The sequence below is a fragment of the Oncorhynchus tshawytscha genome, unplaced genomic scaffold (assembly GCF_018296145.1).
Source record: "Oncorhynchus tshawytscha isolate Ot180627B unplaced genomic scaffold, Otsh_v2.0 Un_contig_3669_pilon_pilon, whole genome shotgun sequence".
NCBI lineage: Eukaryota > Metazoa > Chordata > Actinopteri > Salmoniformes > Salmonidae > Oncorhynchus > Oncorhynchus tshawytscha.
The window spans coordinates 30,668-50,251 of record NW_024609002.1 but is presented as its reverse complement, the minus strand read 5'-3'; the positions used below and the strand labels follow the sequence as shown (position 1 = coordinate 50,251).

General features: G+C 45.3%; 1 protein-coding gene across 1 annotated transcript in view; it reads left to right on the top strand.

Annotated features, from left to right (window-relative positions):
- Positions 1-9,328, top strand: part of LOC121844100 (phosphoribosyl pyrophosphate synthase-associated protein 2-like) — a 32,359-nt gene extending 23,031 nt beyond the window's left edge. The window contains exons 5-11 of the mRNA XM_042313990.1: positions 1,295-1,467; positions 2,254-2,369; positions 3,916-3,971; positions 6,926-7,044; positions 8,238-8,308; positions 8,623-8,769; positions 9,103-9,328. Of these exons, the coding sequence (XP_042169924.1) occupies positions 1,295-1,467; positions 2,254-2,369; positions 3,916-3,971; positions 6,926-7,044; positions 8,238-8,308; positions 8,623-8,769; positions 9,103-9,261 (841 nt within the window). The 3' untranslated portion in view covers positions 9,262-9,328. The remainder of the gene's footprint in view (positions 1-1,294; positions 1,468-2,253; positions 2,370-3,915; positions 3,972-6,925; positions 7,045-8,237; positions 8,309-8,622; positions 8,770-9,102) is intronic.
- Positions 9,329-19,584: the final 10,256 nt, after the last annotated feature.

The following is a 19,584-nucleotide window of genomic DNA, read 5'->3' as shown; positions in this document are numbered from 1 at the left end:
ATGTGAACACTACCATAATGGTGTATATCTCTCTCTCAGGGATGTGATCACTACCATCATGGTGTATATCTCTCTCTGTCTCCAGGGATGTGATCACTACCATCATGGTGTATATCTCTCTCTCTGTCTCCAGGGATGTGATCACTACCATCATGGTGTATATCTCTCTCTGTCTCCAGGGATGTGATCACTACCATCATGGTGTATATCTCTCTCTGTCTCCAGGGATGTGATCACTACCATCATGGTGTATATCTCTCTCTGTCTCCAGGGATGTGATCACTACCATCATGGTGTATATCTCTCTCTCTGTCTCCAGGGATGTGATCACTACCATTATGGTGTATATCTCTCTCTGTCTCCAGGGATGTGATCACTACCATCATGGTGTATATCTCTCTCTCTGTCTCCAGGGATGTGATCACTACCATCATGGTGTATACTCTCTGTCTCCAGGGATGTGATCACTACCATCATGGTGTATATCTCTCTCTCTGTCTCCAGGGATGTGATCACTACCATCATGGTGTATATCTCTCTCTGTCTCCAGGGATGTGATCACTACCATCATGGTGTATATCTCTCTCTGTCTCCAGGGATGTGAACACTACCATCATGGTGTATATCTCTCTCTCTGTCTCCAGGGATGTGATCACTACCATCATGGTGTATATCTCTCTCTGTCTCCAGGGATGTGATCACTACCATCATGGTGTATATCTCTCTCTGTCTCCAGGGATGTGATCACTACCATCATGGTGTATATCTCTCTGTCTCCAGGGATGTGATCACTACCATCATGGTGTATATCTCTCTCTGTCTCCAGGGATGTGATCACTACCATCATGGTGTATATCTCTCTCTCTGTCTCCAGGGATGTGATCACTACCATCATGGTGTATATCTCTCTCTGTCTCCAGGGATGTGATCACTACCATCATGGTGTATATCTCTCTCTCTGTCTCCAGGGATGTGATCACTACCATCATGGTGTATATCTCTCTCTGTCTCCAGGGATGTGATCACTACCATCATGGTGTATATCTCTCTCTGTCTCCAGGGATGTGATCACTACCATCATGGTGTATATCTCTCTCTCTGTCTCCAGGGATGTGATCACTACCATCATGGTGTATATCTCTCTCTGTCTCCAGGGATGTGATCACTACCATCATGGTGTATATCTCTCTCTCTGTCTCCAGGGATGTGATCACTACCATCATTGTGTATATCTCTCTCTGTCTCCAGGGATGTGATCACTACCATCATGGTGTATATCTCTCTCTGTCTCCAGGGATGTGAACACTACCATCATGGAGTTGTTGATCATGGTGTATGCGTGCAGGACTTCCTGTGCCAGGAGTATCACCGGGGTCGTCCCCTACTTCCCTTACAGTAAACAGTGTAAGATGAGGAAGAGAGGGTCTATCGTCTCCAAGCTGCTGGCCTCCATGATGTGTAAAGCAGGTGAGGACATACACCTCGGAGAGACACACACCACAAAACACACAGAGACATATACATCACAGATACACACAGAGAGACACACAGAGACACATACATCACAGATACACACAGAGAGACACACAGAGACACACACATCACAGATACACACAGAGAGACACACAGAGACACACACATCACAGATACACACAGAGAGACACACAGAGACACACACATCACAGATACACACAGAGAGACACACAGAGACACACACATCACAGATACACACAGAAAGACACACAGAAAGACACACAGAGACACATACATCACAGATACACACAGAGAGACACACAGAGACACATACATCACATATACACACAGAGAGACACACAGATACACACAGAGACACACAGAGACACATACATCACAGATACACACAGAGAGACACACACATCGCAGATACACACAGAGACACACAGAGACACAGAGACACACAGAAAGACACAGATTCACACAGAAAGACACAGAGACATAAAGTCTGGTCCTCATACTGAACAGAGTGCTCTCTCCTTGTTCTGAATGTGTCCCTCTGTCTGTCCCTCTGTCTCTCTGTCCGTCTGTCTGTCTGTCTGTCTGTCTGTCTCTCTGTCTCTCTGTCCTTCTGTCTCTCTGTCCGTCTTTCTGTCTGTCCTTCTCTCTGTCCGTCTGTCTGTCTGTCTGTCTTCCGTCTTTTTTTCTGTCTCTCTGTCTGTCTGTCTGTGTGTAGGTCTGACCATCTCTCTCTCTCTCTGTCTGTCTGTGTGTGTGTAGGTCTGACCCATCTCATCACTATGGATCTTCATCAGAAGGAGATTCAGGGCTTCTTCAACATCCCAGTAGACAACCTGAGAGCTTCTCCCTTCCTACTGCAGTACATACAGGAGGAGGTAGGACTACACTTCCCACAACCCCCTCCTTCTACAGTACATACAGGAGGAGGTAGGACTACACTACCCACAACCCCCTCCTACTGCAGTACATACAGGAGGAGGTAGGACTACACTACCCACAACCCCTCCTACTGCAGTACATACAGGAGGAGGTAGGACTACACTACCCACAACCCCCTCCTACTACAGTACATACAGGAGGAGGCAGGACTACACTACCCACAACCCCCTCCTACTACAGTACATACAGGAGGAGGCAGGACTACACTACCCACAACCCCCTCCTACTACAGTACATACAGGAGGAGGCAGGACTACACTACCCACAACCCCCTCCTACTACAGTACATACAGGAGGAGGTAGGACTACACTACCCACAACCCCTCCTACTACAGTACATACAGGAGGAGGTAGGACTACACTACCCACAACCCCTCCTACTACAGTACATACAGGAGGAGGTAGGACTACACTACCCACAACCCCCTCTACTGCAGTACATACAGGAGGAGGTAGGACTACACTACCCACAACCCCTCCTACTGCAGTACATACAGGAGGAGGTAGGACTACACTACCCACAACCCCCTCCTACTGCAGTACATACAGGAGGAGGTCGGACTACACTATCCACAATCCCCAGTACATATAGGAGGAGGCAAGACTACACTGCCCACAACCCCCCAGTACATACAGGAGGAGGTATTACTACACTACCCACAACCCCCCAGTACATACAGGAGAAGATATACCACACTACCCCCAACCCCTTATGAATACTGGAGGAGGTTAACTACTTTACCCATAACCCACCCATGACTACAGGAGGATATCAACTACTTTACACATAACCCCCAGTACATACAGAAAGCTGTCAACTATATTACCCACAACCCCCCAGTACATACAGAAAGCTGTCAACTATATTACCCACAACCCCCAGTACAAACAGAAAGCTGTCAACTATATTACCCACAACCCCCAGTACATACAGAAAGCTGTCAACTATATTACCCACAACCCCCAGTACATACAGAAAGCTGTCAACTATATTACCCACAACCCCCAGTACATACAGAAAGCTGTCAACTATATTACCCACAACCCCCAGTACATGCAGAAAGCTGTCAACTATATTACCCACAACCCCCAGTACAAACAGAAAGCTGTCAACTATATTACCCACAACCCCCAGTACATACAGAAAGCTGTCAACTATATTACCCACAACCCCCAGTACATACAGAAAGCTGTCAACTATATTACCCACAACCCCCAGTACATACAGGAGGAGGTAAAACGACACTACCCACAACCCCCAGTACATACAGGAGGAGGTAAAACGACACTACCCACAACCCCCCAGTACATACAGGAGGAGGTAAAACGACACTACCCACAACCCCCCAGTACATACCAGAGGAGGTAAAACAACACATTCCCAAACCCCCAGTACATACAGGAGGAGGTAGGACTACATTTTCCACAACCCCCTCCTACTGCAGTATTTACAGTAATAGGAGATGTTATTTTCTTCTACAGATTCCTGACTATAGAAACGCAGTGATAGTGGCCAAATCTCCAGCCTCAGCCAGAAGGTACGCTACGGTCTGTGTTGAAGAGTTGACTGTAGCTGTTACTGTCTGTATTGTATAGTTGACTGTAGCTGTTACTGTCTGTATCGTATAGTTGACTGTAACTGTTACTGTCTGTATTGTATAGTTGACTGTAGCTGTTAATTTCTGTATTGTATAGTTGACTGTAACTGTTACTGTCTGTATTATATAGTTGACTGTAGCTGTTACTGTCTGTATTGTATAGTTGACTGTAGCTGTTACTGTCTGTATTGTATAGTTGACTGTAGCTGTTACTGTCTGTATTGTATAGTTGACTGTAGCTGTTACTGTCTGTATTGTATAGTTGACTGTAGCTGTTACTGTCTGTATTGTACTGTCTGTAGTTGACTGTAGCTGTTACTGTCTGTATTGTATAGTTGACTGTAGCTGTTACTGTCTGTATTGTATAGTTGACTGTAGCTGTTACTGTCTGTATTGTATTGTAGTTGACTGTAGCTGTTACTGTCTGTATTGTATAGTTGACTGTAGCTGTTACTGTCTGTATTGTATAGTTGACTGTATGTAGCTACTGTCTGTATTGTGAAATAATACCAGGCTATTTTTTAGTTGTTTTGAAAGTTACATTTGGGCAGTCTGTAGCTGTTACTGTCTGTATTGTATAGTTGACTGTATGTAGCAGCTACTGTCTGTATTGTGAAATAATACCAGGCTATTTTTTAAGGAAAGTGCACAGTTTTGAAAGTTACATTTGGGCAGTCTTGATACAACAATTTGAACAGAAATGCAATGGTTCATTGGATTAGTCTAACACTTTGCAGACACACTGCTGCCATCTAGTGTCCAAAATCTAAATTGCAGCTGGGCTGGAATAATGCATTATGGCCTTTCTCTTGTATTTCAAAGATGATGGTACAAAAAAGATAAAAAAGAATGGTTGTTTTTTTCTTTGCATCATCTTCTACCAGATCTATTGTGTTACATTCTCCTACATTCATTTCACATTTCCACAAACTGCAACTGTTTCCTTTCAAATGGTACCAATAATATGCATATCCTTGCTTCAGGTCCTGAGCTACAGGCAGTTAGATTTGGGTATGTCATTTTAGGTGAAAATTGGTTCCGCTTTAGCTACAGTCTGGGTTAGGGTGGGTCCTCTTTAACTACAGTCTGGGTTAGGGTGGTTCCTCTTTAACTACAGTCTGGGTTAGCCTCTTTAACTACAGTCTGGGTTAGGGTGGGTCCTCTTTAACTACAGTCTGGGTTAGGGTGGGTCCTCTTTAACTACAGTCTGGGTTAGGGTGTCTGGTCCTCTTTAACTACAGTCTGGGTTAGGGTGGTTCCTCTTTAACTACAGTCTGGGTTAGGGTGGGTCCTCTTTAACTACAGTCTGGGTTAGGGTGGGTCCTCTTTAACTACAGTCTGGGTTAGGGTGGGTCCTCTTTAACTACAGTCTGGGTTAGGGTGGGTCCTCTTTAACTACAGTCTGGGTTAGGGTGGGTCCTCTTTAACTACAGTCTGGGTTAGGGTGGGTCCTCTTTAACTACAGTCTGGGTTAGGGTGGTTCCTCTTTAACTACAGTCTGGGTTAGGGTGGGTCCTCTTTAACTACAGTCTGGGTTAGGGTGGGTCCTCTTTAACTACAGTCTGGGTTAGGGTGGTCCTCTTTAACTACAGTCTGGGTTAGGGTGGGTCCTCTTTAACTACAGTCTGGGTTAGGGTGGGTCCTCTTTAACTACAGTCTGGGTTAGGGTGGGTCCTCTTTGGGTTAACTACAGTCTGGGTTAGGGTGGTTCCTCTTTAACTACAGTCTGGGTTAGGGGTGGGTCCTCTTTAACTACAGTCTGGGTTAGGGTGGTTCCTCTTTAACTACAGTCTGGGTTAGGTCTGTTAGGGTCCTCTTTAACTACAGTCTGGGTTAGGGGGTGGTTCCTCTTTAACTACAGTCTGGGTTAGGGTGGGTCCTCTTTAACTACAGTCTGGGTTAGGGTGGGTCCTCTTTAACTACAGTCTGGGTTAGGGTGGGTCCTCTTTAACTACAGTCTGGGTTAGGGTGGGTCCTCTTTAACTACAGTCTGGGTTAGGGTGGGTCCTCTTTAACTACAGTCTGGGTTAGGGTGGTTCCTCTTTAACTACAGTCTGGGTTAGGGTGGGTCCTCTTTAACTACAGTCTGGGTTAGGGTGGTTCCTCTATAACTACAGTCTGGGTTAGGGTGGGTCCTCTTTAACTACAGTCTGGGTTAGGGTGGGTCCTCTTTAACTACAGTCTGGGTTAGGGTGTCTGGTCCTCTTTAACTACAGTCTGGGTTAGGGTGGGTCCTCTTTAACTACAGTCTGGGTTAGGGTGGGTCCTCTTTAACTACAGTCTGGGTTAGGGTGGGTCCTCTTTAACTACAGTCTGGGTTAGGGTGGGTCCTCTTTAACTACAGTCTGGGTTAGGGTGGGTCCTCTTTAACTACAGTCTGGGTTAGGGTGGGTCCTCTTTAACTACAGTCTGGGTTAGGGTGGGTCCTCTTTAACTACAGTCTGGGTTAGGGTGGGTCCTCTTTAACTACAGTCTGGGTTAGGGTGGGTCCTCTTTAACTACAGTCTGGGTTAGGGTGGGTCCTCTTTAACTACAGTCTGGGTTAGGTGGTTCCTCTTTAACTACAGTCTGGGTTAGGGTGGGTCCTCTTTAACTACAGTCTGGGTTAGGGTGGGTCCTCTTTAACTACAGTCTGGGTTAGGGTGGGTCCTCTTTAACTACAGTCTGGGTTAGGGTGGGTCCTCTTTAACTACAGTCTGGGTTAGGGTGGGTCCTCTTTAACTACAGTCTGGGTTAGGGGGTCCTCTTTAACTACAGTCTGGGTGGTGCTGTCAGGTCTGTTATCTTATGGTAGTTGTGTTTTTACAAGCTCTGATTGTATAGTGTCTTTACTGTCTGTGTGTGTGTGTGTGTGTGTGTGTGTGTGTGTGTGTGTGTGTGTGTGTGTGTTGTAGGGCCCAGTCATTTGCAGAGCGGTTGCGTCTGGGTATTGCAGTGATCCATGGAGAGGCCCAGGATGCAGAGTCAGACCTGGTGGATGGAAGACACTCCCCTCCTACTGTCAAGATACCACGTAACACACTCACACACACACACACACACACATTGTGTGTGTATTGTGTGTGTGTATTGTGTGTGTACTGTATGTGCGTATTGTGTGTGTGTACTGTATGTGTGTATTGTATGTGTGTATTGTGTGTGTACTGTATGTGTTTATTGTGTGTGTGTACTGTATGTGTGTATTGTGTGTGTACTGTATGTGTGTATTGTGTGTGTGTACTGTATGTGTGTATTGTATGTGTGTATTGTATGTGTGTATTGTGTGTGTATTGTATGTGTGTATTGTTGGTGTGTACTGTATGTGTGTATTGTATGTGTGTACTGTATGTGTGTATTGTGTGTGTGTACTGTATGTGTGTATTGTGTGTGTGTATTGTATGTGTGTATTGTATGTGTGTATTGTATGTGTGTATTGTCTGTGTGTGTATGTATGTGTGTATTGTTGGTGTGTACTGTATGTGTGTATTGTATGTGTGTACTGTATGTGTGTATGGTATGTGTGTATTGTGTGTGTACTGTGTGTGTGTGTATGGTATGTGTGTAGTGTGTGTGTATTGTGTGTGTAGTATATGTGTGTATGGTATGTGTGTAGTGTGTGTGTATGGTATGTGTGTAGTGTGTGTGTATGGTATGTGTGTATTGTGTGTATGGTATGTGTGTATATGTGTGTATGGTATGTGTGTATTGTGTGTATTGTGTGTCTACTGTATGTGTGTATGGTATGTGTGTATTGTGTGTGTATTGTGTGTGTACATTGTGTGTGTGTACTGTATGTGTGTATGTGTGTGTTGTGTGTATTGTGTGTGTATAGTGTGTATTGTGTGTGTATAGTGTGTATAGTGTGTATAGTGTGTATTGTGTTTATTGTGTGTGTATAGTGTGTATTGTGTGTGTATAGTGTGTATAGTGTGTATTGTGTGTGTATAGTGTGTATAGTGTGTATAGTGTGTGTATTGTGTGTATAGTGTGTATTGTGTGTGTATAGTGTGTATTGTGTGTGTATAGTGTGTATTGTGTGTGTATAGTGTGTATTGTGTGTGTATAGTGTGTATTGTGTGTGTATAGTGTGTATAGTGTTTATTGTGTGTGTATAGTGTGTATTGTGTGTGTATTGTGTGTGTGTATAGTGTGTATAGTGTGTATTGTGTGTGTATAGTGTGTATTGTGTGTGTATAGTGTGTATAGTGTGTATTGTGTGTGTTCCAGTGTTGATCCCTAAAGAGAAGCCTCCCATCACAGTGGTAGGAGACGTAGGAGGACGCATCGCCATCATAGTGGTAAGTTACACACACACACACACACACACACTCACAGACACACACAGACACACACACACACACACACACACACACACAGACACACACAGACACTCACAGACACACACAGACAGACACTCACAGACACTCACAGACACTCACACACAGACACACACACTCTCACACACACAGACAGACACTCACAGACAAACCACACACTCACACACACCCACACACACACACAGACACTCACAGACAAACCACACAGACCCTGACCCCTCTCAGGCCGTTGGATTGGCCTCAGTGGCGGCTGCTTTGTGTCCCCGCCCCCCCAGGATGACATCATCGATGACGTGGACAGTTTCGTGGCGGCCGCGCAGACGTTGAAGAAGCACGGAGCGTACAAGATATTCGTCATGGCGACGCACGGCATCCTCTCCTCCGATGCACCGAAACTCATAGAGGAATCTGCCATCGACAAGGTGTCTGTCTGTCTGTCTGTCTGTCTGTCTGTCTGTCTGTCTGTCTGTCTGTCTATCTGTCTCTGTCTGTCTGTCTGTCTGTCTGTCTGTCTGTCTGTCTGTCTCTCTCTCTCTCTCTCTGTCTCTGTCTGTCTGTCTGTCTGTCTGTCTGTCTGTCTGTCTGTCTTTGTTAACCCTGTGTCTAGCTGTTTGTTAACTCTGTGTGTCTGTGTCTGTCTGTCTGTCTGTGTTTTGTGTGTGTGTGTGTGTGTGTGTGGTGTGTGGTGTGTGGTGTGTGGTGTGTGTGTGTGTGTGTGTGTGTGTGTGTGTGTGTGTGTGTGTGTGTGTGTGTAGGTGGTGGTAACCAACACTATTCCTCATGAGCATCAGAAGCTGCAGTGTATTAAGATCCAGACGGTGGACATCAGCCTGATCCTCTCTGAAGCCATCAGACGAATCTACAACGGAGAGAGCATGTCCTACCTGTTCAGACACATCGGACTGGAGGACTGAACACACACACCCACACAGTAATAACATAATGTTACAATAATAATGTTACAATAATAACATAATGCTATAATAATAATGTTACAATAATAATGTTACAATAATAACATAATGTTACAATAATAATGTTACAATAATAACATAATGCTATAATAATAATGTTACAATAATAATGTTACAATAATAATGTTACAATAATAACATAATGTTACAATAATAACATAATGTTACAATAATAATGTTACAATAATAATGTTACAATAATAACATAATGTTACAATAATAACATAATGTTACAATAATAATGTCACAATAATTACATAATGTTACAATAATAACATAATGTTACAATAATAATGTTACAATAATAACATAATGTTACAATAATAACATAATGTTACAATAATAATGTTACAATAATAATGTTACAATAATAATGTTACAATAATAACATAATGTTACAATAATAATGTTACAATAATAACATAATGTTACAATAATAATGTTACAATAATAACATAATGTTACAATAATAATGTTACAATAACAGCATAATGTTACAATAACAACAGAATGTTACAATAATAATGTAACAATAATAACATAATGTTACAATAATAGTGTAACAATAATAACATAATGTTACAATAATAATGTAAAAATAATAACACAATGTTACAATAATAATGTAACAATAATAACATAATGTTACAATAATAGTGGTACAATAATAACATAATGTTACAATAATAACATAATGTTACAATAATAATGTTACAATAATAACATAATGTTACAATAATAATGTAACAATAATAATGTAACAATAATAACATAATGTTACAATAATAATGTAACAATAATAACATAATGTTACAATAATAATGTTACAATAATAACATAATGTTACAATAATAATGTTACAATAATAATGTAACAATAATAACATAAAGTTACAATAATAATGTTACAACAATAATGTTACAATAATAATGTTACAATAATACCATAATGTTACAATAATAATGTTACAATAATAATGTAATAATAATAACATAATGTTACAATAATAAAATAATGTTACAATAATAATGTTACAATAACAACATAAAGTTACAATAATAATGTTACAACAATAATGTTCCAATAATAATGTTACAATAATAAAATAATGTTACAATAATTTTGTGACAATAATAACATAATGTTACAATAATAACATAATGTTACAATAATAACATAATGTTACAATAATAACATAATGTTACAATAATAATGTTACAATAATAACATAAAGTTACAACAATAATATTACAATAATAACATAAAGTTACAATAATAATGTTACAACAATAATGTTACAATAATAATGTTACAATAATAATGTTACAATAATAACATAATGTTACAATAATAATGTTACAATAATAATGTAATAATAATAACATAATGTTACAATAATAAAATAATGTTACAATAATAAAATAATGTTACAATAATAACACAATGTTACAATAATAATGTTACAATAACAACATAAAGTTACAACAATAATGTTACAACAATAATGTTCCAATAATAATGTTACAATAATAAAATAATGTTACAATAATTTTGTTACAATAATAACATAATGTTACAATAATAACATAATGTTACAATAATAACATAATGTTACAATAATAATGTTACAATAATAACATAAAGTTACAACAATAATGTTACAATAATAATGTAATAATAATAACATAATGTTACAATAATAAAATAATGTTACAATAATTTTGTTACAATAACAACATAATGTTACAATAATAACATAATGTTACAATAATAATGTTACAATAATAATATTACAATAATAACATAATGTTACAATAATAATGTTACAATAATAATGTTACAATAATAACATAATGTTATAATAATAATGTTACAATAATAACATAATGTTACAATAATAATGTAACAATAATAATGTTACAATAATAACATAATGTCAGAATAATAATGTTAGAATAATAATGGTACAATAATATCATAATGTTAAAATAATAATGTTAGAATAATAATGGTACAATAATATCATAATGTTAAAATAATAATGTTAGAATAATAATGGTACAATAATATCATAATGTTAAAATAATAATGTGACAATAATAGTTTTACAATCTTTTGTATTTATTGTTTTTTCTGCTCTGAATTCAAAATAAATAGTAACAGAAATGGAAAGTAATCTTGTTGTGATTGGATGAGGAGGAGAGGGAGGAGGAGGAGGAGGAGAGGGAGGGGGAGGAGGAGGAGGGCCTTATCAACATGCGAACCTACAGCAACGTCCTGATCTGTCTCTGCTACTCTGATATTGTGTTGTTGTGATTGGACGAGGAGGAGGGCCTTATCAACATGCCAACCTATAGCAACGTCCTAATCTGTCTCTGCTACTCTGACATTGTTTTTACAAAATGTTCACATTGCTGAACAACTTTTAGATGTCTGTACCTTAAATCTATCAGTAGCTGCATTGCTGTGTGGAACTCTATGTAGTGATGGCTCTAACCACTAGGCTACTTGCCTCTAACCACTAGGCTACCTGGCTCTAACCACTAGGCTACCTGTCTCTAACCACTAGGCTACCTGGCTCTAACCATTAGGCTACCTGCTCTAACCACTAGGCTATCTGCTCTAACCACTAGTCTACCTGCCTCTAACCACTAGTCTACCTGCTCTAACCACTAGGCTACCTGGCTCTAACCACTAGGCTACCTGCTCTAACCACTAGGCTACCTGCTCTAACCACTAGGCTACCTGCTCTAACCGTTAGGCTACCTGCTCTAACCACAAGGCTACCTGCTCTAACCACTAGGCTACCTGCTCTAACCACTAGGCTACCTGCTCTAACCGTTAGGCTACCTGGCTCTAACCACTAGGCTACCTGCTCTAACCACTAGGCTACCTGCTCTAACCACTAGGCTACCTGCCTCTAACCACTAGGCTACCTGCTCTAACCACTAGGCTACCTGTCTCTAACCACTAGGCTATCTGTCTCTAACCACTAGGCTACCTGTCTCTAACCACTAGGCTACCTGCTCTAACCGCTAGGCTACCTGCCTCTAACCACTAGGCTACCTGCCTCTAACCACTAGGCTACCTGTCTCTAACCACTAGGATACCTGCTCTAACCACTAGGCTACCTGGCTCTAACCACTAGGCTACCTGCTCTAACCACTAGGCTACCTGCTCTAACCACGAGGCTACCTGCCGCCCCTCTAACCACTAGGCTACATGCTCTAACCACTAGGCTACCTGCTCTAACCACTATGCTACCTGTCTCGAACCACTAGGCTACCTGCTCTAACCACTAGGCTACCTGCTCTAACCACTAGGCTACCTGCCTCTAACCACTAGACTACCTGCCGCCCCTCTAACCACTAGGCTACCTGCTCTAACCACTAGGCTACCTGCTGCCCCTCTAACCACTAGGCTACCTGCTCTACCCACTAGGCTACCTGCTGCCCCTCTAACCACTAGGCTACCTGCTCTACCCACCAGGCTACCTGCTGCCCCTCTAACCACGAGGCTACATGTCTCTAACCACTAGGCTACCTGCTCTAACCACTAGGTTACCTGCTCTAACCACTAGGCTACCTGCTCTAACCACTAGGCTACCTGTCTCTAACCACTAGGCTACCTGCTCTAACCACTAGGCTACCTGCTCTAACCACTAGGCTACCTGCTCTAACCACTAGGCTACCTGTCTCTAACCACTAGACCACCTGTCTCTAACCACTATGCTACCTGTCTCGAACCACTAGGCTACCTGCTCTAACCACTAGGCTACCTGCTCTAACCACTAGGCTACCTGCCTCTAACCACTAGACTACCTGCCGCCCCTCTAACCACTAGGCTACCTGCTCTAACCACTAGGCTAACTGCCCGCTAACCACTAGGCTACCTGCTCTAACCACTAGGCTACCTGCTGCCCCTCTAACCACTAGGCTACCTGCTCTACCCACTAGGCTACCTGCTGCCCCTCTAACCACTAGGCTACCTGCTCTACCCACCAGGCTACCTGCTGCCCCTCTAACCACGAGGCTACATGTCTCTAACCACTAGGCTACCTGCCTCTAACCACTAGGTTACCTGCTCTAACCACTAGGCTACCTGCTCTAACCACTAGGCTACCTGCTCTAACCACTAGGCTACCTGCTCTAACCACTAGGCTTCCTGCTCTAACCACTAGGCTACCTGCCTCTAACCACTAGGCTACCTGCTGTAACCACTAGGCTTCCTGCTCTAACCACTAGGCTACCTGCTCTAACCACTAGGCTACCTGCTGTAACCACTAGGCTTCCTGCTCTAACCACTAGGCTACCTGCCTCTAAACACTAGGCTACCTGCATCATGAATATGCATAATAATAGATATTACTTACCATGTGCATCAACATAATAACAGTGTTCCTCTGTTATTCTAGATTATTCACACAGGTTGTCATAACAACCTTATTGGAGTATGAAGTTGTGCACTGTTAGTGGAACCTGACCTAGACAGAGACAAACCTGACCTAGCCTATACAGATACAGACCTGACCTGGCCTAGATAGAGACAGACCTGACCTGGCCTAGATAGAGACAGACCTGACCTGGCCTAGACAGAGACAGACCTGACCTGGCCTAGACAGAGACAGAGACGGCCCTGACCTGGCCTAGACAGAGACAGAGACAGACCTGACCTGGCCTAGACAGAGACAGACGTGACCTAGACAGAGACAAACCTGACCTGGCCTATACAGATACAGACCTGACCTGGCCTAGATAGAGACAGACCTGACCTAGACAGAGACAAACCTGACCTGGCCTAGACAGATACAGACCTGACCTGGCCTAGATAGAGACAGACCTGACCTGGCCTAGACAGAGACAGACCTGACCTGGCCTAGACAGAGACAGACCTAACCTGGCCTAGACAGAGACAGACCTGACCTTGCCTAGACAGAGACAGACCTGACCTGGCCTATACAGATACAGACCTGACCTGGCCTAGACAGAGACAGACCTGACCTTGCCTAGACAGATACAGACCTAACCTGACCTAGACAGAGACAAACCTGACCTGGCCTAGACAGAGACTGACCTGACCTAGACAGAGACAGTCCTGACCTGGCCTAGACAGAGACAAACCTGACCTGGCCTATACAGAGACTGATCTGGGCTAGACAGAGACAGTCCTGACCTGGCCTAGACAGAGACAGACCTGACCTGACCTAGACAGAGACAGACCTGAGACATGGCCTAGACAGAGACAGACCTGACCTGAACTATACAGATACAGACCTGACCTGGCCTAGACAGAGACAGAGACGGCCCTGACCTGGCCTAGACAGAGACAGAGACAGACCTGACCTGGCCTAGACAGAGACAGACCTGACCTGGCCTAGACAGAGACTGACCTGGGCTAGACAGAGACAGTCCTGACCTGGCTTAGACAGAGACAGACCTGACCTGGCCTAGACAGAGACTGACCTGGGCTAGACAGAGACAGTCCTGACCTGGCTTAGACAGAGACAGACCTGACCTGGCCTACAGCGAAAGACCTGACCTGGCTTAGACAGAGACAGACCTGACCTGGCCTAGACAGAGACAGACCTGACCTGGCCTAGACAGAGACAGACCCCATCTCCAGCCTTAGTGTACCTGGCCTAGACAGAGACAGACCTGGCCTGGTCTAGACAGAGACAGACCCCATCTCCAGCCTTAGTGTACCTGGCCTAGACAGAGACAGACCTGGCCTGGTCTAGACAGAGACAGACCTGACCTGGCCTAGACAGAGACAGACCCCATCTCCAGCCTTAGTTTACCTGACCTAGACAGAGACAGACCTGACCTGACCTAGACAAAGACAGACCCCATCTCCTGCCTTAGTTAACCTGGCATAGACAGAGACAGACCTGGCCTGGCCTAGACAGAGACAGGCCCCATCTGCAGCCTTAGTGTACCTGGCCTAGACAGAGACAGACCTGACCTGGCCTAGACAGAGACAGACCTGACCTGGCCTAGACAGAGACAGACCTGACCTGGCCTAGACAGAGACAGGCCCCATCTCCAGCCTTAGTGTACCTGGCCTAGACAGAGACAGACCTGACCTGACCTGGCCTAGACAGAGACAGGTCCCATCTCCAGCCTTAGTGTACCTGGCCTAGACAGAGACAGACCTGACCTGGCCGAGACAGGCCCCATCTCCAGCCTTAGTGTACCTGCCCTAGACAGAGACAGACCTGACCTGGCCTAGACAGAGAGAGACCTGACCTGGCCTAGACAGAGACAGACCTGACCTAGACAGACAGACCCCATCTCCAGCCTTAGTGTACCTGACCTAAACAGAGACAGACCTGACCTGGCCTAGACAGAGACAGACCCCATCTCCAGCCTTAGTGTACCTGGCCTAGACAGAGCCAGACCTGACCTGGCCTAGACAGAGACAGGCCCCATCTCCAGACTTAGTGTACCTGGCCTAGACTGAGACAGACCTGACCTGGCCTAGACAGAGACAGGCCCCATCTCCAGTCTTAGTGTACCTGACCTAGACAGATACAGACCTGACCTGGCCTAGACAGAGACAGACCTGACCTAGACAGAGACAGACCTGACCTGGCCTAGACAGAGACAGGCCCCATCTCCAGCCTTAGTGTACCTGGCCTAGACTGAGACAGACCTGACCTAGACAGACAGACCTGACCTGACCTAGACAGAGCCCCATCTCCAGCCTTAGTTTACCTGGCCTAGACAGATACAGACCCGACCTGGCCTAGACAGAGACAGGCCCGACCTGGCCTAGTGTACCTGGCCTAGGCAGAGACAGACCTGACCTGGCCTAGGCAGAGACAGACCTGACCTAGACAGAGACAGACCTGACCTGGCCTAGACAGAGACAGACCCCATCTCCAGCCTTAGTGTACCTGGCCTAGACAGAGACAGACCTGACCTGGCCTAGACAGAGACAGCCCAGACCTGGCCTAGACAGGCCCCATCTCAGTTAGTCTGGCCTAGACAGAGACAGACCTGGCCTAGACAGAGACAGCCCAGACCTGGCCTAGACAGGCCCCATCTCAGTTAGTCTGGCCTAGACAGAGACAGACCTGGCCTAGACAGAGACAGCCCAGACCTGGCCTAGACAGGCCCCATCTCAGTTAGTCTGGCCTAGACAGAGACAGACCTGGCCTAGACAGAGACAGGCCCCATCTCAGTTAGTCTGGCCTAGACCGAGACAGACCTGACCTAGACAGAGACAGACCCCATCTCCAGCCTTAGTGTACCTGGCCTAGGCAGAGACAGACCTGACCTAGACAGAGACAGACCCCATCTCCAGCCTTAGTGTACCTGGCCTAGACAGAGACAGACCTGACCTAGACAGAGACAGGCCCCATCTCCAGCCTTAGTGTACCTGGCCTAGACTGAGACATACCTGGCCTAGACAGAGACAGACCTGGCCTAGACAGAGACAGACCTGGCCTAGACAGAGACAGGCCCCATCTCAGTTAGTCTGGCCTAGACAGAGCCAGACCTGGCCTAGACAGAGACAGACCTGGCCTAGACAGAGCCAGACCTGGCCTAGACAGAGACAGACCTGGCCTAGACAGAGACAGACCTGGCCTAGACAGAGACAGGCCCCATCTCAGTTAGTCTGGCCTAGACAGAGACAGACCTGGCCTAGACAGAGACAGACCCCATCTCCAGCCTTAGTGTACCTGGCCTAGACAGAGACAAAGTCAGTACCACTGATATCCAGCAGGTGGCAGCAGATCTCTGGTCAACATAATTCTTAACATATGAACACAAAAATGTTTTCACCTTTATTTAACTAGACAAGTCAGTTAAGAACATATTCTTACATTCAATGATGGCCTAGGAACAGTGGGTTAACTGCCTGTTCAGGGGCAGAATGACAGATTTGTACCTTGTCAGCTTGGGGATTTGAACTTGCAACCTTTCGGTTACTAGCCCAAAGCTTTAACCACTAGGCTACCCTGCCGCCCCAATCCACACTGTCGGCCCAAGTGATGATGATGATGATGATGATGATGATGATGATGATGATGATGATGATGATGATGATGATGATGATGATGATGATGATGATGATGATGATGATTCACTACATGGCCAGCAGTATGTGGACACGCCTCCAAATGAGTGGATTAAGATATTTCAGCCACTCCCCTTGCTGACGGGTGTCGGACACACAGCCATGCAATCTCCATAGACAAACATTAGCAGTAGAATGGCCTTTACTGAACAGCTTGGTGACTTTCAACGTGTCACTTTTCCAACAAGACAGTTCGTAATAATTTCTGCCCTGTTAGAGCTGTTATTGTGGAAAGTGGAAACGTCTAAGAGAAACAACGGCTCGGCCGTGGAATGGTAGGCCACACAAGCTCACAGAACGGGACCGCAGAGTGTGCTGAAGATCTACTGTCCTCGGGGTTGCAACACTCAGTACCGAGTTCCAACCTGGAAACAACATCACTTGGTTGTTCGTCAGGAGCTTCATGAAACAGGTTTCTATGGCCGAGCAGCCGCACACAAGTCTAAGATCACCATGCGCAATGCCAAGCGTGGGCTGGAGTGGTGTAAACCAAGCGTGGGCTGGAGTGGTGTAAACCAAGCATTGGCTGGAGTGGTGTAAACCAAGCGTTGGCTGGAGTGGTGTCAACCAAGCGTTGGCTGGAGTGGTGTAAACCAGCGTGGGCTGGAGTGGTGTAAACCAAGCGTTGGCTGGAGTGGTGTAAACCAAGCGTGGGCTGGAGTGGTGTAAACCAAGCGTGGGCTGGAGTGGTGTAAACCAAGCGTTGGCTGGAGTGGTGTAAACCAAGCGTTGGCTGGAGTGGTGTAAACCAAGCGTTGGCTGGAGTGGTGTAAACCAAGCGTGGGCTGGAGTGGTGTAAACCAAGCGTGGGCTGGAGTGGTGTAAACCAAGCGTGGGCTGGAGTGGTGTAAACCAAGCGTTGGCTGGAGTGGTGTAAACCAAGCGTTGGCTGGAGTGGTGTCAACCAAGCGTTGGCTGGAGTGGTGTAAAGCTCGCCGCCATTGGACTCTGGAGCAGTGAAAACGCGTTCTCTGGAGTGGTGTAAACCAAGCGTGGGCTGGAGTGGTGTAAACCAAGCGTTGGCTGGAGTGGTGTAAACCAAGCGTGGGCTGGAGTGGTGTAAACCAAGCGTGGGCTGGAGTGGTGTAAACCAAGTGTTGGCTGGAGTGGTGTAAACCAAGCGTGGGCTGGAGTGGTGTCGGCTGGAGTGGTGTAAACCAAGCGTCAACTGGAGTGGTGTAAACCAAGCGTTCTCTGGAGTGGTGTAAACCAAGCGTGGGCTGGAGTGGTGTAAACCAAGCGTCAACTGGAGTGGTGTAAACCAAGCGTTGGCTGGAGTGGTGTAAACCAAGCGTGGGCTGGAGTGGTGTAAACCAGGCGTCGGCTGGAGTGGTGTAAACCAAGCGTGGGCTGGAGTGGTGTAAACCAAGCGTAGGCTGGAGTGGTGTAAACCAAGCGTGGGCTGGAGTGGTGTCAACCAAGCGTGGGCTGGAGTGGTGTAAACCAAGCGTGGGCTGGAGTGGTGTAAACCAAGCGTTGGCTGGAGTGGTGTCAACCAAGTGTTGGCTGGAGTGGTGTCAACCAGGCGTTGGCTGGAGTGGTGTAAACCAAGCGTTGGCTGGAGTGGTGTCAACCAAGCGTTGGCTGGAGTGGTGTCAACCAAGCGTTGGCTGGAGTGGTGTCAACCAAGCGTGGGCTGGAGTGGTGTAAACCAAGCGTTGGCTGGAGTGATGTAAAGCTCGCCGCCATTGGACTCTGGAGCAGTGAAAAACGCGTTCTCTGGAGTGATGAATCACGCTTCACCATCTGGCAGTCCAACGGACGAATCTGGGTTTGGCAGATGCCAGGAGAACGCTACCTGCCCCAATGCATAGTGCCAACTGTAAAGTTTGGTGGAGGAGGAATAATGGGCTGTTTTTCATGGTTCGGGCCCCTTAGTTCCAGTGAAGGGAAATCTTAACGCTACGTTATACAATGACGTTCTAGACGATTCTGTGCTTCCAACTTTGTGGCAACAGTTTGGGGAAGGCCCTTCCATGTTTCAGCATGACAAAGCGAGGTCCAAAATGATTTGTCAAGGTCGGTGTGGAAGAACTTGAGTGGCCTGCACAGTGTCTCTCCAGAGATAATGCTCTTGTCCCCTCAGCAATGTTCCAACAACTAGTGGAACGCCTTCCCAGAAGAGTGGAGGCCGTTACAGCAGCAAAGGGGGGGGACCAAATCCATATTAATGCCTTCCCA